This window comes from Aquarana catesbeiana, linkage group LG04 (genome assembly GCF_042186555.1).
Source record: "Aquarana catesbeiana isolate 2022-GZ linkage group LG04, ASM4218655v1, whole genome shotgun sequence".
Taxonomy (NCBI): domain Eukaryota; kingdom Metazoa; phylum Chordata; class Amphibia; order Anura; family Ranidae; genus Aquarana; species Aquarana catesbeiana.
In genome coordinates this window covers 504044378-504071420 of record NC_133327.1, presented here as the reverse complement: position 1 = coordinate 504071420, position 27043 = coordinate 504044378, and the positions used below count along the sequence as shown (strand labels likewise).

General features: G+C 45.9%; 1 protein-coding gene across 7 annotated transcripts in view; it reads right to left on the bottom strand.

Annotated features, from left to right (window-relative positions):
* The window catches only part of LOC141140482 (proton-coupled folate transporter-like), a 755302-nt gene that overhangs the window by 201503 nt on the left and 526756 nt on the right, over positions 1 to 27043 (bottom strand). For 2 of the 7 annotated variants that reach the window (XM_073627712.1, XM_073627716.1), the window contains 2 exons: positions 11454 to 11585; positions 10998 to 11368 (listed from right to left, as the gene is read on the bottom strand). The exons of the other annotated variants lie outside the window; for them this stretch is intronic. In XM_073627712.1, coding sequence (XP_073483813.1) covers positions 11205 to 11368; positions 11454 to 11585 — 296 coding nt within the window. In that variant the 3' untranslated portion in view covers positions 10998 to 11204. Of the gene's footprint in view, positions 1 to 10997; positions 11369 to 11453; positions 11586 to 27043 lie in introns of those variants that run through there. 7 annotated transcript variants of the gene reach the window in all.

The window sequence follows — 27043 nt, the reverse complement described above, 5'->3', positions numbered from 1 at the left end:
CAATTATGGCTCAGGGGGTTTAGTACACGCCCCACACTATATAAGGCCGCCTGCACAGCGGCCCTGTGTAGTGTGTTCCGGCACTGAGAGAAAGTTAGATAGACAGAGAGACATTGTCATTTGATTTAAGTTAGATAGAGTAGGCAGGCGAGACAGTTAGCTGCACTTACAGTGTATTGTGTATATATATATATACATCCTAGGTGTTGTGTATATATATATATATATATATATATATATATATATATATATATATATACACTGTATTCACTTTAGCTAGATCCGTTCCTGCTATTCTCTTCCTACTACTGACAGGCAGGCAGGCAGGTGTTTTTACAATATTTACAGCTACCTGAAGAAAGCTGCTGGTGTTCTTCTGATCCTATTAGTCCTATTAGCTACAGTATTTACAGTTAGTGTACTGCGTCCTCTGCACAGTGTGCACCTAAAGCTAACTGAAGAAAATTAGTGGTGTTCTTCTGATCCTATTAGTACAGTACCACAGGCAGCTGCAGTATTTACAAGTTAGTGTAGTGCATCCTCTGCACAGTGTGCACCTTAAGCTACCTGAAGAAAATTAGTGGTGTTCTTCTAATCCTATTAGTACAGTACCGCAGGTAGCTGCAGTATTTACAAATTAGTGTAGTGCGTCATCTGCACAATGTACACCTAAAGCTACCTGAAGAAAATTGGTGGTGTTCTTCTGATCCTATTAGTACCGCAGGCAGCTGCAGTATTTACAAGTTAGTGTAGTGCGTCCTCTGCACAGTGTGCACCTAAAGCTACCTGAAGAAAATGAGTGGTGTTCCTCTGATCCAATTAATACCGCAGGCAGACAGCTACAGTATTTACAGTTAATGTAGTGCATCCTCTGCACTGTGTGCACCTAAAGCTACCTGAATTAAATTGGTGGTGTTCTTCTGATCCTATATTAATACCACAGGCAGGCAGCTACAGTATTTACAGTTAGTGTAGTGCGCCTACTGCACAGTGTGCACCAAAAGCTACCTGGAGACAATTGCTGTTGTTCTGCTCCTATTAATACCACAGGCAGGCAGCTACAGTATTTACAGTTAGTGTACTGTGTCCTCTGCACAGTGTGCACCTAAAGCTACCTGAAGGAAATTACTGGTGTTCTTCTGATCCTATTAATGCCACAGGCAGGCAGCTACAGTGTTTACTGTTAGTCTAGTGCATCCTCTGCACAGTGTACACCTAAAGCTACCTGGAGACAATTGCTGTTGTTCTGCTCCTATTAATACCACAGGCAGGTAGCTACAGTATTTACAGTTAGTGTACTGTGTCCTCTGCACAGTGTGCACCTAAAGCTATCCGAAGAAAATTAGTGGTGTTCTTCTGATCTTATATTAATACCACAGGCAGGCAGCTACAGTATTTACAGTTAGTGTACTGCGTCCTCTGCACAGTGTGCACCTAAAGCTACCTGAAGAAAATTGGGGGTGTTCTTCTGATCCTATATTAATACCACAGGCAGGCAGCTACAGTATTTACAGTTAGTGTACTGTGTCCTCTGCACAGTGTGCACCTAAAACTACCTGAAGAAAATTGGTGGTGTTTTTCTGATCCTAGTAATACCACAGGCAGGCAGCTACAGAATTTACAGTTAGTGTACTGCGTCCTCTGCACAGTGTGCACCTAAAGCTACCTGAAGAAAATTGCTGTTGTTCTGCTCCTATTAATACCACACGCAGGCAGCTACAGTATTTACAGTTAGTGTACTGTGTCCTCTGCACAGTGTGCACCTAAAGCTACCTGAATAAAATTGGTGGTGTTCTTCTGATCCTGCATTAATACCACAGGCAGGCAGCTACAGTATTTACAGTTAGTGTACTGCATCCTCTGCACAGTGTGCACCTAAAGCTACCTGAATAAAATTGGTGGGGTTCATCTGATCCTATTTAATACCACAGGCAGGCAGCTACAGTATTTACAGTTATGCCCCGTACACAAGATTGGACATTGATCGGACATTCCGACAACAAAATCCATGGATTTTTCCGACAGATGTTGGCTCAAACTTGTTTTGTCTACACACGGTCACACAAAGTTGCCGAATTTCCGAATGCCAAGAACGCGGTCACATACACCACGTATGACGAGACTATAAAAGGGCAGTTCAATCCCAAGCGCAGCACCCTTTGGGCTCCTGTCCAATCTCGTGTTAGTAAAAGTTTGGTGAGAGACGATTCATGCTTTTTCAGACTCGTGGTTTTCAGATCGTTTTCTGCTGTTCAGTTTGTGCTTGTGGGTTTGTATCTGGTCTTCAGTGCGTGCAGTGAGTTACCCTTGACCCTGTCATTGTGTTCTTGTACGTTCATTACTGATTTTCAGGTCACTCTTCACAGGCCTTGCTGTTCTTCAGTGCGTTCTGTTACTTCGTTCTGAGCAGCCGTCCATTTTCTAGCCATGTTGCGTGTACGTACTCATCATAGTGTTCATGCTGTGCGGGGTTCTTACTTTGACATAAGCCCAGTCCATGAACAGGGTGGGGAGGAGTTCATGGACCAAGAATTAGTTGCTCCAGCGTGACCAGTTCTGTCACATGCCTTTGCTCCGTGAGATCCAGGAGAATAATCCTGATGATTTCAGGAACTTTCTCAGGATGATGGACCCCGTATTTCACAGTTTGTTGGCTTTGCTGACCCCCTATATCAGCAGGCAGGATACCTGCAAGAGGTAAGCCATCACTCCGGAGCAGAGCAGAGGCTAGTCGCCACTCTGCGGTACTTGGCGACGGGGAGAATCCTGCAGGACCTCAAGTTCTGGACAGGCATCTCCCCCCAGGCTCTGGGGATCATTATCCCAGAGACTTGTTCTGCCATCATTCAGGTCCTGCAGAAGGAGTATATTAAGGTAAGATTTTTATCATTTAAAATCACATTTTATTGTATATAATGTTTGATAATATATTGTATGTCTTTCCTCATTCCTTAATTACCATGATTGTAATATGCTGTGAATGTCCCCTTTGTCCTCATGCATGCTGGATTTTTTAATATATTTTTTTATCCTTCATACATATTTGCCTTCACTTACCTCCCCAGCATGCTCTCCTGGCCCTATATTCACCTAGTGTAGCCACTTAACAATGTATTTTGTCAGCTCCATAGTAGTGCTTTACCCTAAATACACCCTAAAATGTTTAAAATTGTGATTTGTGCTTTAAATTCAGGCAGAGTGCCAGAGGTTTTTTTTTTAGGTCCCAAAATCATTTGGAACTCTCCCTCCCCCCAACTGCTAACTCAGCTGATACCAATCCTCTATCTGCTGACCCATACACACTATACCCACCTCTTTTGTGGTCAGATTTATGAATGAATTCCCCAAAGCATGTAGTGCAAGAGCCTGTGTTAGGTACCTGGTAGTTGAGCCCGACTGGTAGAAGAAGACCTCTCTTACAGCGCTGGTTCAGGAGCCACTGGAGTGGGAACAGTGGTCTCTTGAGCACAGTGGGTAGGAGTACCTGGTGCAGGTTCTTGCGGGGGCCGGCACAGGAGCTGAGAAGAAGTCCCTCCTGGGTGGCTGGGCTGCAGGTGCTGGCAGGCTGAAGCGGATCAGTAAGCAGACTGGTAGGTGGTATGGCAGCAGCAGAACTTGGAGCTGGATAAGCAGGCTGGGAAGCAGCATCACAGGACACAGGCAAAGCAGAGTCAGACAGTCCGTTCGGCAGGAGATCAGGCAGGTATTGGCAGAAGGATAAGCACAGAGTAGGCAGGCAGGCAGGCAGGTGCTCGGCAACAGGTAACAAGAGTTTAAGCAGAGTCAGGCAAGCCGGGTCGGATTGGAGATAGCAGAATGGTCAAACGTAGCCGGGTCAATAACAGATACAACAACAGGCAGGATACAGGAACACAGGTGCAGAGCTGCAGACGAACAGCACCTCATGGGTGCAACTGACACTCCTTTAAAGAGCCCTTGGCACCAAACAGCACTAGCGCGCGTGGGGGTGCACGGACGCGCGTGGGAGCGCGTCGGCGCCCCCCGGTGGAGGATTCAACTGTAGCGCCCTGGACAAGCCCCGCGTGCGCACGCGCGCAGGCATGTTCGCCCGACGGGCACCAGCACGTCCCTGACATTGCCCCCTCCCAACGGGCAGCCTCCGGATGCCCAGGTAACTCTTTTTTTCAGGGTGAGCAGCAAAATAAGCATGAATCAAATGTTTAGCGTGAATATTGCTGTCAGGCTCCCATGAATTATTTTCTGGTCCATACCCCCTCAATTTTATCAAAAACTGTACTTGCCCCAGTCTTTTCCTGCAATCGAGGATGACCTCCACCTCATACTCCTCATTTCCGTCCACCAAGACAGATTCGGGGACCCTGGTACCCCTATCAGGAAAAGGATCAGGCAGGCTTTAGCAGCGACATATGAAATACAGGGTGAATTTTAAGTGAATCAGGTAAACACAGTTCATAGGATACTTCATTAATCTTCCTTTTCACCAGGAAAGGCCCAATAAACTTAGGAGCAAGCTTCTTAGAAGGACAAGTCAATTTAATATTATTGGTAGACAGCCATACCTTATTGCCCAGCTGAAGGTTTAGGTCCCCTCTTCTCTTTTGATCGAAGCTCCTTTTACTGTCTGCTTGTGCCTTGGATATCGCTTCCTGTAGTATCTGGTTATTGTGGCTGAGAAACTGCAAAGTGTCCTGGACCACTGGAAATGAGGATTCTGGAAGGAAATCAGGTAAAAAGGATAAGTGAAAACCATACTTGGCAAAGAAGGGAGACTGACCAGTGGCAGAATGGCTGGCATTGTTATAAGCGAATTCCGCTAGGGGCAGCAGGGATACCCAATCATCTTGTACAAAAGATGTAAAACACCTAATGTACTGCTCCAAAGTCTGATTTGTCCTTTCCGTTTGCCCGTTAGTTTGGGGATGATATGCTGAGGACAGGTCTAGTTCAATCTTCAGGATCTCACCCAGGGCCTTCCAGAAGCGTGAAGTAAACTGCACCCCCCTATCAGACACTACATTTGCAGGAACTCCGTGCAGCCTGACAATCTCCTTGATGAACACACGGGCCGTCTCCACAGCAGGTGTCCCCTTTAAGGGTACGAAATGGGCCATTTTAGACAGGCGGTCGACGACCACAAAGATCGCTAAACATCCCTCAGAGCATGGTAGTTCAACTATAAAGTCCATTGCTATCATCCTCCAGGGTCTATCTGGTACTGGCAAGGGCCTCAACAGCCCCCAGGCTCGGTTCCTTGAGGTTTAATTCTGGATACAAACAGAGCAAGAGCTGACATACTTCCTGCAAAACTCCTTCAGATTAGGCCACCAGAACGTGAGTTGCACGAGGTCAAGAGTTTTACGAACCCCAAAATGTCCTGCAAGTGGATGGTCGTGAAGTAGAGTCAGCACCTTGACTCGAACATTTTCTGGAACAAATATTTGACTTCCTCTCCACAACAATCCATCTCGGGGTGTTAAGGTGAATCCTTGGAGACTTGAAGGTTCTGGGGATGCCTCCCTGATCAGAGACAGGAGATCCGTCTGAAGAAGTAGAAAGTTGTTTGCAGGCAGAATGGTGTCAGGTACGGAAAGGTCTTTAGGGTTATTGAACATGCGCGATAGCGCATCTGGTTTTATGTTCTTGGTTCCTGGCCGGTATGTGATGTGGAAACAGAAACGTGTAAAGAATAAGGCCCATCGAGCTTGTCGAGGTTTCAGTCGTTTGGCAGATCTTAAATACTCAAAGTTTTTGTGGTTGGTATATATTAGTACCAGATGGACTGCGCCCTCTAACAGATACCTCCACTCCTCCAATGCTGTCTTGATAGCGAGTAGTTCTCGATTACCCACATCGTAATTCCGCTCAGCTGGCGAGAGTTTTCGAGAAAAGCATCCCCCGGGATGCATCAGGTCTTTGTTGTCCTGCCGTTGGGAGACGACTGCTCCCACGGCCACTTTGGAAGCATCAACCTCTAATATAAAGGGTAAAGATGGGTCAGGATGACTGAGGTTTGGGGCAGAAGTGAAGCGCCTTTTTAACTTTTCAAAGGCCTCCTGAGCCTCTGGGCTCCAGTGAAAACGACAGTTCTGCTTGATTAATTGCGTGATAGGTGAGATGATGGCGGAAAACCCCTTAATGAATTTCCTGTAGAAATTTGCGAACCCGATGAAGCGCTGCACGCCCTTCTTGTCCAGGGGAACTGGCCAATCTAGTACGGCGGACACCTTCTGAGGGTCCATTTTGATGCCAGTTGGGGAGATCACTAACCCCAAAAACTGAATGTCCTTTTGTTCAAATTCGCACTTCTCCGCTTTAGCGTACAGCCCGTGCAAACGAAGACGACCCAAGACTCTGCGAACATGCTCCCGATGTTGACTAAGTGACCTGGAGAAAATCAAAATGTCATCCAGATAAACGATTACAAAGATGTTCAGAAAGTCTCTGAATACATCGTTGATCAGATGCTGGAATGTGGCAGGAGCATTACATAGGCCAAAGGGCATGACTAAATACTCATAGTGACCGAATCGGGTCCGGAAAGCCATCTTCCACTCATCCCGGGCCCGGATGCGGACCAGGTTGTAGGCTCCTCTTAAATCCAGCTTAGTGAAGATGGTGGCAGATCTCAACTTTTGAAACAGTTCAGGTATCAGAGGCAATGGGTAGCGGTTCTTAACTGTGACTTTGTTTAGCTCCTGATAGTCCACACATGGACGAAGGGTCTGATCCTTCTTGGAGACGAAAAATATTCCGGCACCAGCTGGAGAGGTAGAAGGTCGAATAAATCCTTTTTCAAAATTTTCATTGATATACAGCTTAGGCGCTTCTTGCTCTTTTTCAGATAACGGGAAAATGCGCCCAAAAGGAATCTCGGCCCCAGAAAGCAGCTCAATCGGGCAATCATAGGGACGATGGGGTGGCAAGGAGTCTGCTCCCTTCTTACTGAACACATCCGCAAACTCCCGGTAGGCCTCCGGAATGGTTTTGAGTAGCTCCTGATCAATGTCCATACAAAGTAAAGTGGCAGCAGATTTGGAGGGTTCAGGTAAGCAATGTCTTTGACAGTAGGGTGACAGAAACTTGACTTCACCGGTGGTCCAGTTGATGTGGGGGTTATGGGCCTGGAGCCAGGGCATGCCCAAAATGATCGGAAACAATGGAGAGGAGATAACGTCCAGGGTTAGGATTTCTTTATGCTGGGACAAACTGGTGACAGGCAGAGGGAGGGTTTCTTGAGAGACTTGTCCAGATTTTATGTGGGACCCATCGGCCAGTAAAACTGAAAGCTTATGTGTCTTGTTTTTCAGGGGAAGATCTTGTTGAGTGGCAAAGGCAGAGTCAATAAAGCAGCTACATGCCCCGGAGTCAATGATGGCGTTGATTTGTATTGTCCTTCCCTGGAGCTGTAACGAAAGAGGGAGAGCAAGTTGAGTTGCATTGGCGGTCAAAGCAGATAAACTGGCCGGGGTAGAAGAGAAACACTTACGGGTCTTGGCCGGGCAGTTGTTCACGTAGTGGCCTGCTCCACCACAATAAAGGCAAAGGTTTAGCTGGCGTCGGCGTGCCCGTTCTTCTGGAGACAGAGTGGAACACATTAGTCCTAGCTGCATTGGTTCAGGAGCATCAGGTATTGGGGTGGCCAGGTTTGAGCAGGCAGGAGGTAAGTATCGGGAAGCAGGAGACGGAACTTTTGCGGTCATCCACATGGGGCGTGTTTGCTGGGAGGAACGTTCAGACCGATGTTCAAGGAGGCGTCGGTCAATCTGGATCGTTAAGGCGATAAGCTCCTCAAGGGTATCAGGCATACCAACTCGAGCAAGTTCATCCTTCAGGCTCTCGGATAAACCCATGCGGAACTGATGGCGTAAAGCTGCATTGTTCCATTGAATGTCCGTGCTCCAGCGTCGAAAGTCTGTGACATAGTCCTCAGCCGGTCTGCGGCCTTGCTGGAGCGCGAACAGAGCTGATTCCGCGGTGGCAGTCCGCTGAGGATCCTCGTACAGTTGGGCCATGGCTTCAAAGAAGGAAGGCAAGGACTGGATCTGTACAGAGTCAGCTTCAAGCAAGCAGTGAGCCCAAGTCTGAGGTTCTCCTTGTAGGAGGGATATAACAAATCCCACTTTAGTAGCCTCTAAAGAAAAAGTCCGTGGCTGGAGGGCAAAGTAAAGTTGACATGCACTGCGGAAGGCCCGAAACTTGGTTCAATCCCCAGAAAACCTTTCTGGGATGGGGACCCTTGGTTCAGGTGGAAGCATTACCACAGAGGGGGATGAAACAGTCTGTGTTGGGGCAGCCACTGAAGCAGAAGCCACACCTCCAGGACCACTGAGGTTCAGGACTTGTCCCTCCAGTCTGGTATAGCTATCTTGTAAAGTTTTCACGGCTTAGGTGAGTGCCGCTAAGTGCGTACAGATCTCCTTAAGGGGTGAGGTCTCTCCGGCAGGCTCAGTGATGGCTGTTCATACTGTTAGGTACCTGGTAGTTGAGCCCGATAGGTAGAAGAAGACCTCTCTTACAGTGCTGGTTCAGGAACCACTGGAGTGGGAACAGTGGTCTCTTGAGCACAATGGGTAGGAGTGCCTGGTGCAGGTTCTTGCGGGGGCCGCCACAGGAGCTGAGAAGAAGTCCCTCCGGGATGGCTGCGCTGCAGGTGCTGGCAGGCTGAAGCGGATCAGTAAGCAGACTGGTAGGTGGTATGGCAGCAGCAGAACTTGGAGCTGGATAAGCAGGCTGGGAAGCAGCGTCACAGGACACAGGCAAAGCAGAGTCAGACAGTCCGTTTGGCAGGAGATCAGGCAGGTATTGGCTGAAGGATAATCGCAGAGTAGTCAGGCAGGCAGGCAGGTGTTCGGCAACAGGTAACAAGAGTTTAAGCAGAGTCAGGCAAGCCAGGTCAGATTGGAGATAGCAGAATGGTCAAACGTAGCCGGGTCAACAGATACAACAACAGGCAGGATACAGGAACACAGGTGCAGAGCTGCAGACGAACAGCACCTCATGGGTGCAAATGACACTCTTTTAAAGAGCCCTTGGTGCCAAACAGTGCTGGCGCGCATGGGCGCCGGCGCCCCCCAGTGGAGGATTCAACTGTAGCGCCCTGGACAAGCCCCGCGTGTGCACGCGCGCACGCATGTTCGCCCGACGGGCACCAGCATGTCCCTGATAGCCTGCCTGAATACTTTCAAATGGTACTTTTTTAAGTTTCTGTATCCTATTATTATCTTGATAGGTAATAGCAGAATATAAAAATGTGCTAAAATGTGTAAAGTGTGTATTTATCTCTTTTCTATTGTGACACTTCTTACCTGTCCAGTGGGCTGCCAATAGTGTAAGTAAGGAGGGGCTAGCCAAAGTAATACACATTATTTAGGCATTCATTTCTCAATGATGTGGAGGGGGTTACCTGTCCAAAACATCTCCCCCCCATAAAATGTATAAAATGGCCCATGGGGGGGATCTGATAGGTGGACCTTATACCTTTGTCTTTAAATACTCCCTAAAATAAATGTAATACTGATGTTGGCCAAGAATGTTTGTGTCTAATCTGCTTTCCATGTTTATGTGCAAAATGAATAATTTTTATTTCCTGTTTGACTCCACAGTTTCCTTCCAACAGGAATGGCAGACTGTGGCATCCCACTTTGCCCAGCGGTGGGGCTTTCCTAACTGCGGAGGGGCAATTGATGGGAAACACGTCCACATCGGCCCACCACCCAACTTGGGGTCCTACTATTACAACTACAAGGGGTTCAATAGTATTGTGATGTTGGCAGTGGTGTCGGCTACTTATGAGTTTGTGTATGTGGACGTGGGGAAGAATGGTGGAGTCATCGCCCACACGGAGTTCTACAGGTGTCTCCAGAATGGCAGCTTGGACTTGCCACCTCCAGAAGACAATACGGAAGGACTCCCATTCGTCTTCGTTGCGGATGAAGCATTTGCGCTGGGGTCCATCTTATGTGGCCATTCCCTATGAGGACCCTCACACCAGACCAGAGGGTTTTTAATTACTGGCTGGCCAGAGCCAGAAGAGTGGTGAAGAACACATTTGGAATAATGGCCAGCCGGTTCCGCCTATTACTTACACCCATACACATGGCGGAGTATAAACTCAATCACATCATCCTGGCTTGCTGTGTTCTCCACAACTTTTTAAGGAGAAATTATGTGAACTATGCTGGCTCAGTTGGGCCTGAATCCAGAATTAATCTCAATGAACCAACCCTGATGGCGCTTGAGGCTGGACGTTCTGGCTTGCCCCCCCTGAGTCCCCGCGAGGTCTGTCTAAGATACATGGAATACTTTACGGGGAGGGGGGCCATCAATATGCCAGACAATGTCTGAGACATTTTTTAAATAAAAAAAAATTAACTACTAAAATATTTGCTGACATTTACTGCTTGTGTTTCTTTTAGCTGACCCTGACTGAAATTTGTGGAGTCCCGAAAATGGTGTGATTGTGTAACATTAGAAAGCACTGTTGGGTGTTATTTACTAAAGGCAAAGACACTTTGCACTACAAGTGCACTGAAACTACACTTGTAGTGCAAAGTGGATTTGCCCTTAGTAAATAACCCCCATTGCCACTGAAAACACTAATTTTACCACACAAAAAGTTTAGGAGCATTGAAAGAAGAAGCCACACATTGTTGATTATCAATCTTTTTAATACAAGCACAATCACATGTGCATTTATAAAAGGTTTTTAAAACAAATCAACATGTGTGTTTTATAACAATTTTTTTGATCACATTAATAAAAGTAGAAATGTCCATTTAAGGTAAAACAGACATGTTTAAAACCAACAAGAAATACACAAATCTGGAACTTACAAAGTTCAACTTTTGTAGAAATTGAAGGCAATATTAGACATGAGTATTTATAAACTGTGTTTGATATTGCGTTCAGCAGATGGGGTGTAGTCACCCCTGGAAAAGCCAAATTTTGAAGATGCATACCAATTGCCGAATGTCAACATGTGCTAGCTGCCATCATGGGGGATCAAGGGACGTGTTTTGGAGGTGAAACCCCTTTCTCTCAGCTACTTTATTATTGAGGGTTGCACCCCCAAAACGCATACATTGATCTCCCGTGATGGCAGATAGCACATGTTGACACACTGTGTGCATCTTCAAAATTTGGCTTTTCGAGAATATGTCAAAAAATGAGAAAAATATTTTCTGTAAAAAAAAGCACAACTAAGTTATGTATTTCGAGGGGTTTTAAACTCTCCCTAAAACCTCAATGATGTTCTTCATTTTGTTTTGAACATCATTGATGTTTTGCTTGATGTTTTTCAAGTCCCTATTACACCCCATGATCTCCCCGATCAGGATCTGGGCACTTTCACTGCTAATATGACCTTGATCCACAACATCACGATCACCTAAAAATATAGAAAAAAAAACACCATGTATTATAAATATGCCGCCATCCATCTCTTACCTGAGCCTGTGGTCGCAGACACTCACCTGTTGTGGTGACTATTTTGATTACGTCTCCCTCCTCCTCCTTCTGTTGGCTTTGGGGGATTTCCACTTCTTCATGAGGTGGGGGGTCCGTGGTATCCTCTGATGAGTGGTGTCCTCCAAGTCTTTTCTCCCCTATGTAAAAAAAAATAGGTATACTTAGCACACAGATATTTGATGGCAGAAATAGGAATATGAAACATTGCTTGGAAGTGGGGTACAATTGTCTGTTTTGGCAGTTCCAAGATGAAGAAATATTTATTCACTTTGTAAAGCTTGAATACTTACCTGTTTTGTACAAGCTTCACAGATGGAGTCACCCCTATAGTATCCACTGGAGCACCTGTGGCCCACACTAGTGCTCCTGTGTCCAGATGTGTAAACAGCTGCTGAGTGTCCTCTCCTTACACATAATCTAGTTTGCATTTCATTCTAGTTCCAAACCCATCTAGACACCAAAATTTATTTAACAGAAGTATGCCTGAAAAAATGTATTGAACTGCATCTGGACAAAACATGGTGTTTTATTGGCCGAACGAACAATGTTTCCTACGAACGATTAATGTGTCCATGAACATGAAAGTTGCCATTTTAAACTGTACAATGGTAAAGAAAAGCACGTGGAGCAGCACAAACGTAATAAAAATAAAGAATAGGAACACAGGACAACTACTTACTTTTTTGCAGCACTCTCCTGATCCTTCTATACTGATCATTCTCCCTTAATTTGAGGTCCGACCACCGCTTCCTGAGTTGATCCAAAATTCTTCTGCATACTCTTCACAACTTTTGCCATGATCTGGGCCTTTCTGACATTGGGGTTGGGGTAAGGTCCATACTTCCCGTCATAGTCGGCCTTCTTCAGTATGTCTCCAACATCTCCCCAAAGGACATATTTGAGGCCTTAAAACGTCTCCTCCGGGATCGGGACATTTCTGGCTTTGGGCTTTCCTCCTCCTCCTCCTCGTTGCTGTAATTAGCACGCACCTGTTCTGTCTCCGCCATGTGCTCTTCCCCACTGCGCCAAACGATAAGGGGCGGGGAATAGACTAGAAAGAACGTCAGGGGCGGGCGGAGTTTCACGCATGCGCAGTGTATATAAAGCGTAACACGCGTGCGTAGTACGTATGATCTGTGAGCTGAGGAAGGAGTATCGGAAGCGCAGATCGTGATAACAAAGGTAACATTTAAACTTGGGCCTATACTGCTTAGAAATTGAGGCCTATGTTGGGACAAGATTAGGAGACTTTAGCCTGACATCAGGGTTTGTCTTGTGTTGTGTCTTGCAGAGAAAATGGATATACTGTAGGATCAGGACTTTATCCCCATATTCATTGATCTGTTCAGGGAGCTGCCCTGTCTGTGGCAGGTAAACCACCCCGATTATAAGAACCAAATGAAGAGGAAGGCAGCGCTGGATAATTTGCTGCAATTTGTGAAGCCGGTGATCCCCATGGCAGACATCACCTATTTGAGGATCCTAATTGGTGGCATGAGGAGTACTTATCTAAGGGAGTGCAAGAAGGTCCAGGATTCCCTGAGATCAGGAGCAGCAGATGACATTTATGTCCCCAGGCTGTGGTACTACGACAGACTGCATTTTCTGGCAGGTCAGACTGAACCCAGGCCAGCACTCTCCACTCTTCCTTCCACGCTTCCTTCCCCCCCAGCTGAGGCTTCTGATGCCCAATCAGGGCCTTCCAGGCAGTAACATGTGGAGGAGCCCAGCTTGAGCCAGGTATAGCATTCTTCTAAAGGTTTCTGTTGGTCAAATTAATGATGTTAAATCTATGTTAGTTTGGATTACTAATTTCTGATTGTGATTGATGAACCAAAAACTAAAACGATGTCCCTTTTTCATACACAGGTAAGTCTCAGCCAGGAGGTGGCCCGGCCAAGTAGGCTGCCCGATACCCAGGTCCCTCCCCTCCGCCTTCAAAGAAAAAGTGGCAGGAAGAGGAGTAACCTGGAGGAGGCAGCAATTGGCCTATTTTGGAAGCCTACTGAGGCCCCCAGAACCCCCCACAGTGTGGAAGAGGATTTTGCTGACCTAACAGCATGCAAAATGCAGCAAATGGAGGAGGGCCAACGCCTCTTATGTGAGTTTCTCATTTTAGAAGCACTAAATAAGGGGTTGAGGGGCCAACTCACATGCCAAAGCCACATTTGTGAGCTCACCCATGGTCTTCCTCCTCCAGGTCCTCCTCCTCCTCCTCTTCCAGGTCCTACTCCTCCTCCTGCCACACCTCCAACACCAGAGCCACAGTGTGGAAGGAAGCATCTAAGGAAGACCAGAGAGTGATGACCTGGGTTCAGTCTGGTCTGGCAAAAGATGCAGGGTCTTGTATGACAACAGCCTGTGGACAAACATGTCATCTGCTGCTGTTCATAATCTCTTGGACTTATGGACCAGATTGTACTCCCTTATATATGGACTCCTCAGGCCACCAATTTTGCAGCAAAATAATTGATGTCTGCCCTGGGGGCCAAAGGCTTCGCCAATTTCTGCTGTTTCTCCAGTGTTGCCTCCCTCTTTGTTTGGTTATGGCCCCTTAATAAAGGAATTTTGGTTTCAATTATACTCGCCTATGTGTGTTTTCATTCAAAAAAATACAATGTCAAATTAACAAGAGACACCAACACCAAGCAATCTCCTTGAGATTAATAAATAATACAAGATAATAATGGTGTTGTGGTAACTTGACACACAAAACACACCCAAAACTATTCTGTATTAAAAAAAAAATAACCCAAAAAAATAAAAACAAGATCAGGCTTTAAAAAATACAAATCCAAAAATAAAAAAAATTAAAAAACCCCAAATTAAAATTTTCTAATTTTTTAGTCAGATGTGACAAATAAAATAATATTGATGAAATCACGAGAAATAATAGAGAAAGAAGTTTGTGAGAACTCTGTGTGAATATTGAGCAGCAAAACAACTTAATTCTAGAATTATAAAGAAGAAGAGAGTGCGCTGCATTAAACAGCGTGACGAAAGTGCTATATCCATTCCGAACGCTAATTTTACCAGACCGAGCAGTTCCGTCTCGGAATTTCTTCTGAGCATGAGTGGCACTTTGTGCGTCGGAATCGTCCACACACAGTTGGAATTGACGCAATCTGATTTTGTTGTCAGAAAATTTTATAGCCTGCTTTCAAACTTTGTGTGTCGGAAAATCCAATGGAAAAAGTCCGATGGAACCCACACACGGTCGGAATTTCCGACAACAAGCTCCGTCGGAAAATCCGACCGCGTGTACAGGGCATTAGTGTACTACGTCCTCTGCACAGTGTGCACCTAAAGCTACCTGAAGAAAATTGCTGTTGTTCTGCTCCTATTAATACCACAGGCAGGCAGCTACAGTATTTACAGTTAGTGTAGTGCATCCTCTGCACAGTGTGCACCTAATGCTACATGAAGAAAATTGCTGTTGTTCTGCTCCTATTAATACCACGGGCAGGCAGCTACAGTATTTACAGTTAGTGTACTGTGTCCTCTGCACAGTGTGCACCTAAAGCTACCTGAATGAAATTGGTGGTGTTCTTCTGATCCTATATTAATACCACAGGCAGGCAGCTACAGTATTTAGTTAGTTTACTGCGTCCTCTGCACAGTGTGCACCTAAAGCTACCTGAAGACAATTGCTGGTGTTCTCATACTAATAATACTACAGGCAGGCAGTTGATTCTGCTAGCTGCAGTATCAGTATATATATATACATCCCAGCTTTATGCATCTACATCTCACTGCAGGTCATTGGTAAGTCTGGAAGGCCAACAAGGAGAGGCAGACAGTCACAAGCCAATAAAAGAGGGCAAGCAGGCTCTGTGTCTAGAGGCAACAGTGCTGGTCGTGGAGACCGTGCATCCTCATCAGCACATGGCCGTGGGACATGCTTGTCCTTTTTTTCGGCAGCTGGCCGCGTTGAGCCGCAACATGCGGAAGACTTGGTAGAGTGGATGACCAAGCCGTCCTCATCCTCCTCATCCTCTCTCACCCAGGCTCAGGGTACTTTGTCTGGCAAAGCAGCTGCCAACGCGGCCTCTTCCCTCGGCTCATTGGCATCAGTCACTCATTCCCTAGCCCCACCATGTCCTCCTGAGGAATCCCCCGAACTGTTTGACCACAGTGTTGGGTACATGCTCCAGGAGGATTCCCAGCTTTTTGAAGGCTCCGATGATGGTACCCAGCTAGAGGAAGGCAGTAACGTGAGCCCAGAGAGAGAGGGTGCCCAAGAAGGACAGCAATCTGGCAGTCATGTTCCCCCAGCTGCAGCATACTGCCAGCTTTGCTCCAGTGATGAGGAAGGAGGGGGTGATGAGGTCACTGACTCCATGTGGGTGCCTGATAGGAGAGAGTAGGAGGAGGAGGAGGCACATCACCAACGAGGCAGGATGCCCTCTAGGGGCCAGCTTAAGGGCAGCACACCAACTGCATCACACCGCAGAGCTCCGCATGTGCAGGGCACTGCTGTCTCTGCACATTATTCCAAAAGTTCTTTGGTGTGGGCCTTTTTTGAGACGAGTGCATCAGATCCCACCACTGCTATTTGCAACATATTTCTCAAACATATCTCGCGTGGCCAAAACATCACCCGCTTGGGCACCACATGCTTGATCAGACATATGTTGACCTGCCATGCAGTTCGTTGGCAAGCGTACCTAAAAGACCCACATCAAAGAACAAAGAGGACCTCTCCTTGCTCCCCATCAGCCGGGATCTCCAACCCCACTATACCTTCAGTCCTCTCTGAGACCTGCACTGAGAGGAATGAAGGTGTAGAATTAGGTGTGTCACAGCCAAGTACTTGGGGGCAATCTGCTATCGGTACACCGTCGTCAGATTGTACCAGGCAAATTACCCTGCCCCAGCTGCTGCACCGCCGAAAGAAGTTTGCTCCCATCCATCCACATGCCCAGCGGTTGAAAGCTAGCTTGGCTAAATTGCTAGCACTTTAACTGCTGCTTTTTCAGTTGGTAGACTCTGCCCCTTCCGTGAGTTTGTGAATTGTGCACTTCCTAAGTGGCAGGTTCTCTCTTTTTTGTCTTATTTTTATAAATATCCTATTTGCAGGTTCTCAAACGCCACTTTTTCTCATGGAAGGCGATTCCAGCTCTCTACCGGCATGTGGAAGGCAATGTCTTGGCCTCGCTGGACAGGGCGGTCAGCGGTAAGGTGCATATTACCGCTGACTTATGGTCCAGCAGGCATGCACAGGGATGTTACCTATCTTTCACTGCGCACTGAGTGACTCTTCTGACAGCTGAGAAGGATGCAGGACAGGGTGCAGTAGTGTTGGAGGTTATTCCTCCACAACGCCTCCAAAATACTACTAGTGGTGATTCTGCCACACCTCTCTCCTCCACCCCCTCCTCTTATTTTTCCTTCATGGCCCCTTCCTGTGCTGATTTGTCTTCGGAACCAGGGGTGCTCCGTAGGCATTCAAGGGGCTACGCAAGCACGCAGGCCAAAAGATGCCATACGGTGCTTGAGCTGGTGTGCTTGGGGGACAGGAGCCACACTGGGGCAGAGATTCTGTCAGCTCTGCAGGGGCAGGTTCAGAGGTGGTTGACGTCACACCAGCTTAAGGCAGGAATGGTGGTTTGCGACAATGGCACCAACATCCTCTTCGCTCTCCGACAGGGACAACTGACCCATGTGCCCTGTTTGGCTCACGTCCTTACCTTGGTGGTGCAGCGGTTCTTGGGCAGGTACCCAGGCTTACAGGATGTCCTGAGGCAGTCCAGGAAAGTCTATGTGCATTTCCGTAGGTCATATAATGCCAGTGCTCGGCTGGCTGAACTCAAAAAGGAATTTAACCTGCCCAAGAACCGCCTAAGCTGTGACATGCCCACCAGGTGGAACTCAACGTTGGCCATGCTGCAGCGGCTGCACACACAGCAGAGGGCCATCAATGAGTACCTGTGTGACTTTGGCACCAGGACAGGTTCAGGGGAGCTTGGTTTTTTCCCCACACCAGTGGGCCATGATCAGGGATGCATGCACTGTGCTGTCACCATTTGAGGAGGCCACGAGGATGGTGAGCAGTGACACTGTCCCCCTTGTCCACCTGTTGGAGCACACGCTGCATGGAATAATGGACAGGGCACCTGAGGCAGAACAGAAGCAGGAAGAGGAGGACTTCCTTAGCTCTCAAGGCCCCCTAAATCCAGACAGTGTTCCTGCATGCCCGCCAATCACACAGGAAGAGGATGAGGAGGAGGAGGAGGAGAAAGAGGAGGATTGTGTCAGCATGAAGGTGGATCCTGGCACTCAGCATCAGCAGCAGTCTTGAAGGGATCATTTACAGTCCCAAGAAACCCATGGACTTGTACGTGGCTGGGAGGAGGTGGCTACGGATCATGTTGTCCTTAGTGACCCAGAGGACTCTGGACCGAATGCGTCAGCAAACCTACGCTGCATGGCCTCCCTGATCCTGCAAAGCCTGCGGAAGGATCCTCGTATTCGTGGTATCAAGGAGAGGGATCAATACTGGCTGGCAACCCTCCTTGATCCACATTACAAGGGTAAGGTTGCAGACCTTATCTTGCCATCGCAGAGGGAGAAGAGGATGAAACATCTTCGGAAGGCCTTGCAGAAAGGTCTGTGCAATGCGTTCTCAGAGACTGGGAGGTTACAAACTCCTGTTCCTGGACAACATGTTGTTGAGGCTTCGGTCAGTCAAAGAAGAAGTGGTGGAGAAGGTGGCCGATGCGTTCAGACAATTTTTTAGTCCGCAGCCCCAAGGTAGGATCGGTTCCAGCAACCATTGCCAGCGTCTGTTTTACATGGTGCAGGAGTACCTAGGGGTAAGATCTGAGTTGGACACCTTTCCCACCAAAAATCCTCTGAGTTACTGGGTCTTGAGGATGGATCACTGGCCAGAGCTTGCACAAGATGCAATTGAGCTACTGTCCTGCATCCAGCGTTCTTTTGGAACACACATTCAGTGCTGCTGGAGGCTTTCTAACCGATCACAGGGTGCGCCTGTCCACCGACTCGGTCGATCGACTGACCTTCATAAAAATGAATCAGTCTTGGAGCACCACCAGCTACCAAGCATCTGATGCTGATGTAACCGAATAATTTTTTTTGAAATGTCAGATCCCTATGTCAGACTTTGAATGTCAGACTGCCTATGCTGATGCTGAGTGACTATCCTGTTATGCTGAGTGACTATCCTCTTCCTCCTCAATTATCATGCTGATAGCTTGTAAGAATATTTTTGGTTCTTGGCGCCGCCACCAGTGGCTAAGGCCCAATTTTTCAGCCCCTGTTTAACAAGGGCATGTAATTACAATTTTTGATGCAATACTTTGCAGCAGGGCTCGTTCCTGCGCTCCAACTAGAGTATCTGTGAGGGGTAGCAGTGTTGTGGCACCAGCACCAGTGCCTAAGGCCCAATTTTTCAGCCCCTGTTTAACAGGGGCGTGTAATTACTATTTTTGATGCAATATTTTGCAGGAGGGCTCATTCCTGCGCTCCAACTAGAGTATCTGTGAGGGGTTGCAGTGTTGTGGCACCAGTGCCTAAGGCCCAATTTTTCTGCCCCTGTTCAACAGGGACATGTAATTACAATTCTTGATCTAATATTTCACAGCAGGGCCCGTTTCTGCACCCACCAAGAGTAACTGTGAGGACTTACAGTGTTGTGGCATCAGCACCAGCACCACCAAAGGCCCAATTTTTCTGCCCCTGTTCAACAGGGACATGTAATTACAATTCTTGATCTAATATTTCACAGCAGGGCCCATTTCTGCACCCACCAAGAATAACTGTGAGGACTTACAGTGTTGTGGCATCAGCACCACCACCACCAAAGGCCCAATTTTTCTGCCCCTGTTCAACAGGGACATGTAATTACAATTCTTGATCTAATATTTCACAGCAGGGCCCGTTTCTGCACCCACCAAGAGTAACTGTGAGGACTTACAGTGTTGTGGCATCAGCACCACCACCACCAAAGGCCCAATTTTTCTGCCCCTGTTCAACAGGGGCATGTAATTACAATTCATGATCTAATATTTCACAACAGAGCCCGTTCCTGCACCCACCAAGAGTAACTTTGAGGGCTTACAGTGTTGCGGCAACACCAACACCTAAGGCCGCAATTTCTGCAGTATATTGGGCAGGCCCGTACTTTCAAACATCCAATTTACAAACGATTCCTACTTGCAAATGGAAGGAGACAACAGGAAGTGAGATGAAATCTACCCCTGGAAGGGAAATTCTCTCCTGTAAGAGTTAATATGGGAAAAACGTGTCTCCTCTTCACTGATGCTTTATCACCAATCCTTGTTTCACTAAAAACCCCAAATTGTCAAAAATTATTTGTCATTGGGACAGAAAGTGAGGCAAAATCTTGCACAGACAGCAAAACAAATGTCACAGGGGTGATAACCCTTCCCTATGTTTTCCAAAAAGCTTAAAAATAGATTTTTTTGGCTAGAGCTACACTTTAAAAATGTACCAGTTCAAAATTACAAACAGATTCTACTGAACAACAAACCTACAGTCCCTGTCTTGTTTGAACCGCCTGTATACTGCTGTTCAGAGTATATAGGGCCTGGGGGCCCCACGCCTTTCCTTTTTTTAATTTGGGTTCCCCTTAATATCCATACAAGACCCAAAGGGCCTGGTAATGGACTGGGGGGCAACCCATGCCGTTTGTCTCACTGATTTTCATTCATATTGCTGGGACATTACATTAAAGCTGCAAGCAGTTTTAAATGACTTTTATTCCTTTAAAAATGTAATTTTGTGCAGGGACTGTTCTAAGCACGGGAAACACGCGCCACTTTACAGGCATACTATAGACACCCCCCAGGTACGATATTTAAAGGTATATTTCACTTTTTTTTCACTTTAAGCATCATTAAAATCACTGCTCCTGAAAAAATGTCCATTTTTTAAAACTTTTTTTTGCATTGTCCCCTCGGGCAGGACCCGGGTCCCCAAACCCTTTTTAGGACAATACCATGCAAATTAGCCTTTAAAATTAGCACTTTTGATTTCGAACATTCGAGTCCCATAGACTTCAATGGGGTTCTAAAGTTTGCGCAAATTTTCGGTCCGTTCGCAGATTCTGGTGCGAACCGAACTGGGGGTGTTCGGCTCATCCCTACTCAGCAGCCTCAGCTGCACTGAACATGAATGGGCAGGAGACAGAGGCTCCTCTCTCCATTCATAAACTGAAGTATCGTAAACACAGTTTACAATGCTCAGTTATGAATGGACAGTCAGTGATAACTGACTGCTCATTCAGAAAAGGAGGGAGCCGGTAAATAACATATTTACCGGCTCCTTCCTCTGCTTGCCATCCTGATCTGGGACAGGGGGGCGGAGGAGGTTGGGGGGACCAGAGGAGGAAGAGGGGGACTGGAGGAGAAGGGGGGACAGAGGAGAATGGGGGGACCAGAGGAGCACACAGAGGGCGACCAGAGGAGGACAGGGGGGACCAGAGGAGGACAGGGGGGGACCGGAGGACCACATGGAGGAGCACAGAGGAGGACACAGAAGGGAGCCGGAGGAGGATACAGGGGACACTCAGGGATAATTGGTGCGGCGGTGAGGGAAGTTATAATCACCCATCTCCCTATGTGGCTTTCAATAAAACAGCTGATAGCCATGCAGGGGAGAGGAGGAGAAGCGGCTGTCAGCTGCTTTACTGAAAGCCACACAGGGAGATCGTTATTATAACATCCCCTGACACCGCACCAATCATCCCTCAGTGTCCAGGTATCGGAGTACAGGTACTCGGTATGGGCACCAATACCGATGCTAGTATTGGTATCGGTGCAACTCTACTTAAAATATTTTTTTACAGCAAGAACTCATCTATGTGGTCTTTTATTAAACTCTCCAGTTTCTTACCGACTATAGAAGTTAAACAGATCTATAGTTACTTGGTAAAGACTTTGATCCCTTTTTAAATATAGGCACCACATTGGCCCTACGCCAATCCAGTGATACTATTCCAGTCATTAAGGAGTCCTTAAAATTTAGAAACAATGGCTTTGAAATGACAGAGCTCAATTTTTTTAGGATCCGTGGGTGGATGCCATCTGTCTCAGGTGTTTTATTAACCTTTATTCTGTATAAATATTTCTGGACCATATTACTTTTGAGCCATTGTGGATAATTGGGGGCTGTGCCAATACCATCCCTATTATGAATTTGAGCTCCCTCATGCTCCTTTGTATACAGAGAGCTGAAGAAAGTATTTAATACATTTGCCTTCTCTTTGTCCCTAGTCACCCACTCTAGATTATTTTGTAAATGCTCAGACCTGAGCTTTTTACTAGAAATATATATGAAGATTTTTCTGGCGGTTTGTCCTACTATCTTTTGCAATCTGTTGTTCTGGATCTATCGACAGTGATAGTGTTCCTTCATTTGTATATTTTTTAAAAGCTCTTTCTTATTGTTTATAGCTTTTTTAACTTTGGCCGTGGGCCACATAAGTTTTATTTTTAACCTTTTAAACTTATTGCCCATGGGAATATAGTTTACAGTCTTTCTGAAGAATTCCCATTTCTGTTCTGTGTTCATCGATGCCAATATTCCCTCCCAGTCTTGGAGATGGAGAACAGCCCTCATCCTTGCAAAATTTGCTCTCTTAAAGTTAAATGTTTTTATATTTCCAGTATGAGCTTGTTGCTTACAGCTAACATCATGCTTAAATCATGTTATGGTCACTGCTACCCAGATGTTCTTTTATATGAATATTGGTAATAAGTTTTGCATGGTTTGAGATTACCAGGTCCAGCAGAGAATCATTCCTAGTAGGGGTTTCAATAAACTGGACCATAAAATTGTCTTGTAATAGCTTTATACATTTTTGCCCTTTAACTGTTCCTGCAATGCCATTACTCCAGTCAATTTCCAGGTAGTTAAAATCCATGTCTTCATTTCTGATGTAGCAGATGCTAGGTCATAATATGCTTTTAAGGACACTCCAGATAAAAAAGAGGCCACCAGCCCAGCCCACTGTTCTTTAGGGTAACTTTCCCTTTCAGCAGTCATTTTAATAGTGGTCAAAAACAACTTGGCTTCTTAAAGCAGAGTTCCACACAAAAGTGGAACTTCCACTTTAAGCATATTTGGCATGTCATTTTTTTGTTGGGGGGGTGGGAGTGGGTACCTTCTTTTTAGAGGGACTTCCTGTCCCACTTCCTCCTTCCACTTCTTGGCCACCTACGTGACTCCTCCTCTCCCCCTAAGTGGCCCCTCCCTGCCTGCAATCTTCTGGGACATGTCACAGGTCCCAGAAGATTGCCTGGTCAATAGCAGAGCACAGCATGACTCGTTTCCAGCCGTGAAGCTGTAAGCTGTCATGGCCGGGTGCCCACAGTTACTAGGATGTTGCCGCTGAGAGGATGGGGAGGGGAGCGAGGCTCTGAGCGGCCGCATCAATGGGCCATGGGACAGGTGAGTGTCTGTTTATTAAAAGTCAGCAGCAACTTTTTGTAGCTGCTGACTTTTATTAAACTAAAAAATGGGTGAAACTCCGCTTTAATTATTTTCACTGGAATCTCTGCTTCACTGTAATAGTAATTTTGTGTGATGGATCTAGACTTGTTCCTTGGCTTGTTCTTTGACTGCTGCTGCACTTCTTGTTGGTAGATCCGTTGAGCTTGTTGCAGTTTTTCATTTGCCCCATTTTATTTGCAATTTTCCTGCTGTTGAATGGCATTTGCCAAAATAAGATGTCTCAGTAACTATTTCATGCTGGCCTTAATACACCTGCTTACAAAGTTGTTTGCTACCTCCATCATGTGTTAGGAATTAGATTGGCTGTGAGGTATGCCTGACTGCAGTTCTCAGTGAAACATGTGCAATGTATTTACAAAGACAATATATACTATGTGCAGGAGTTAAAATAGAAAAACAAAAGGAAAACAAAAAGTAAAACCATACACTTGATGACTTACTAACATACAGGGTTAATCTTAAACAATCTACTGCTGCCCTGGTATCTAACTCTCTGCAAATAAAGTCCTTGCTACACAGGTTTACCAAACATTAGCTTTATTTTACCACAAACTGGTTCCAGGGTGGAGCAAAATTCCTGAGCAGGTTGGGACCAAAGTTTTGTGTATACATTTGCTTCTACAGTGCACTGCTATGTAGCAATCTGTAGAAGCATTCAAAGCCCTGGTATTTTCAGTGCTAATGCTGGTAGAGGCTACAGGAGTTGCTGAGGATGGCCACTATTTCAAAATTACACTGGAACAAATAGTCACAAACCCAGTGCCATTTTAAAACAACAAATCTGACTCAAGCGGTTCAGAAACCCATAGGCTGGTCTCTTTTGCATTACAAGGATATATATTGTACGGGAAGCTTAATTAATCTTCTGAACTTTAATTGAAAATGATATTTAGCTTAAATATTTACTGCAATGTCAACATATTTAGCCCTTATAAGTGAGTGGTTACAAAACAATTAGAGGCTCAAATGAGAAAAAAAGAGGCAATTTATCATTGTGATATGCATTTAGTTAAATACATGAAAGCTGACTTTGGAGAAATGTTTGCTAATATATTTAAAACTGGAAGTGCATACATTTAATAAATTAGTGCAGCAAACAAATAATTATGTGGATCATTACTCAAACAGTGGATCGTGCAGACTATTGCTCTCTTACTTAGAGAATTGATGAGGAGCTAGAGACTCAGCTACTTACACAGGTAGGACTATCCCAGGCACAGTGGGAAAGTGGTAACAATAAGGGGATTATAACTGTTCTAGAATTGACTAATGTAATGGCATGGATGGAACAGTAAAAAGATGGACGTTTATAAATAGGGATGAGCTTTATGTTCGGGTCAAACACAAGTTCGACTTGAACATTGGATGTTCGCTCGTTCTTCGAAAAACGAACATTTATGACATATTCGAGCGCTGCGTAATGCCCCATAATGCACTGCGAGAGCGCGCATTGCTGTATGATGATTGGTCAAAGCATACACCATGACCTGCATGCTTTGGCCAATCCCAGCGCCCTCAGCTAAGAGAGCCATAATTGGCCAAAGGCAGGGTGCCTTTGGCCAATCGTGGCTCAGCGGTACTAAGGCCAAGCCCCACACTATATAAAGCTGCCTGCACGACGGCCCTGTGTAGTGTGTTGTTGGCGTGGATGGAGAGAGAGTTTCATTTAGATTGAGCAGGCAGGCAGGTTATTCAGTTAGCTGCAGTGTATTTAATTAATATATATATATATATATATATATATATATATATATATATATATATATATATATATATATATATATATATATATACAGCCAGACCCATATATATATATATATATATATATATATATATATATATATATATATATACACACTGCATCCAGTTTAGCTATATCTGCTGCAGGCCATTCCTGGTGTACTTTTTCTAATATACTTCAGGCAGGCAGGTTATTCAGTTAGCTGCAGTGTATTTAATATATATATACAGTCAGTCTTATATATATATATATATATATATATCTATATATATATACACTGCATCCAGTGTAGCCAATCCTATATCTGACTGCAGGCCATTCCTGGTGTACTTTTTCTAATATACTTCAGGCGGTGTACACAGTAAACAGTACCGTGCACCCATAGTGCAGTTGCTACTACTTTTCTGGTGGTGTATGCAATACAGTACACCCATAGTTGTCATTACACTTCTGTTGGTGTACACAGTACTGTGCACCCCTAGTGCAGTTGCTACTACTTTTCTGGTAGTGTACACAGTACACAATACATACAGTGCACCCATAGTTGTTATTACACTTCTGTTGGTGTACACAGTATTTCATGGTTATGCAATAGTTTGTCGATCAGAATACCTGTCTCCATGTGTTCATCTCTAGAGACCAGCTGACCCTCACCTGACTGCTTTTGTAACCTCTCCTCTAAGCATGGCCCCACCCCAGGCCCTATCAGGGAACGCTATATTAACCTGTGCACTGCAAGCCAGCAGTGCTGATCAACTATTGTGTGTTAGCCTCTGTGTGTACTTGCTGTGTTTCCTACATCTGATTCCTGTTACCGACTTTGGCCTGTTCTTAACTATTCCTGTCTGCTCGTGACCCTGACCTTTGGCGTGTTCCTGACCATCCCTGTTTGCCTGTGACCCTTAACCTTGGCGTGTACTCTGTTGTCCTTGTCTGCTTGTGGCCCCGACCTTGGCTTGTCCCTTACTTTCCTTGTTGTTCCAGCCTGCTGCCTCCTTCCTCTTCTCCTGTAGTCTACCGTGAGTGTGAGCTGTGAGACCCTGGGGGCTGCGACTTGGAGCCAGACTGCAGCGCAGTCCATCCTTACCATTAAAGGCTCTGGGGAACACCTGCTGGCTCTTAGACTCCGTGCCCTGGGGAATCTATGCTTTAGCTCCCAGTGGGATCTGTGTCAGTAATCCAGTAGACCCGCTTCCTGAACCTCCCAGGGTTCAATCCGCAGCAGTCAGCCGTAGGGTCCACTACCTTGCGGTGCACTCCTGATCCCAACGGTGTGCATCTGTCACCCAGCCTCTAGGTGACCTGACACAGTACCGTGCACCCATAGTGCAGTTGCTACTACTTTTCTGGTGGTGTACACAGTACACAATACATACAGTGCACCCATAGTTGCTATTAGACTTCTGGTGGTGTACACAATACCGTGCACCCCTAGTGCAGTTGCTGCTATTTTTCTGGTGGTGTACACAATACATACAGTGCACCCATAGTTGTTATTACACTTCTGTTGGTGTACACAGTACTGCGCACCTATAGTGCAGTTGCTAGTACTTTTCTGGTGGTGTACAAAAGACCCAATACATACAGTGCACCCATAGTTGCTATTAGACTTCTGGTGGTGTACACAATACTGTGCACCCCTAGTGCAGTTGCTGCTACTTTTCTGGTGGTGTACACAATACATACAGTGCACCCATAGTTGTTATTACACTTCTGTTGGTGTACACAGTACTGTGCACCTATAGTGCAGTTGCTACTACTTTTCTGGTGGTGTACAAAGTACACAATACATACAGTGCACCCATAGTTGTTATTACACTTCTGTTGGTGTACACAGTACCGTGCATCCATAGTGCAGTTGCTACTACTTTTCTGGTGGTGTACACAGTACACAATACATAAAGTGCACCCATAGTTGCCATTAGACTTCTAGTGGTGTACACAATACCGTGCACTCCTAGTGCAGTTTCTACTACTTTTCTGGTGTTGTACACAGTACACAATACATACAGTGCAACCATAGTTGCTATTAGACTCCTGGTGGTGTACACAGTACCGTGCACTCCTAGTGAAGTTGCTACTACTTTTCTGGTGGTGTACACAGTACACAATACATACAGTGCACCCATAGTTGTTATTACACTTCTGTTGGTGTACACAATACCATGCACCCCTAGTGCAGTTGCTACTACTTTTCCGGTGGTGTACACAGTACACAATACAGTGTAGTGTAGTTTTGCTAAACAAAATTTACAGCATGTCTGGAAGGCCACCAAGGAGAGGCAGACGCTCACAGGCCACTAAAAGAGGGCAAGCAGGATCTGTGTCTACAGTCAACAGTGCTGGTCATGGACA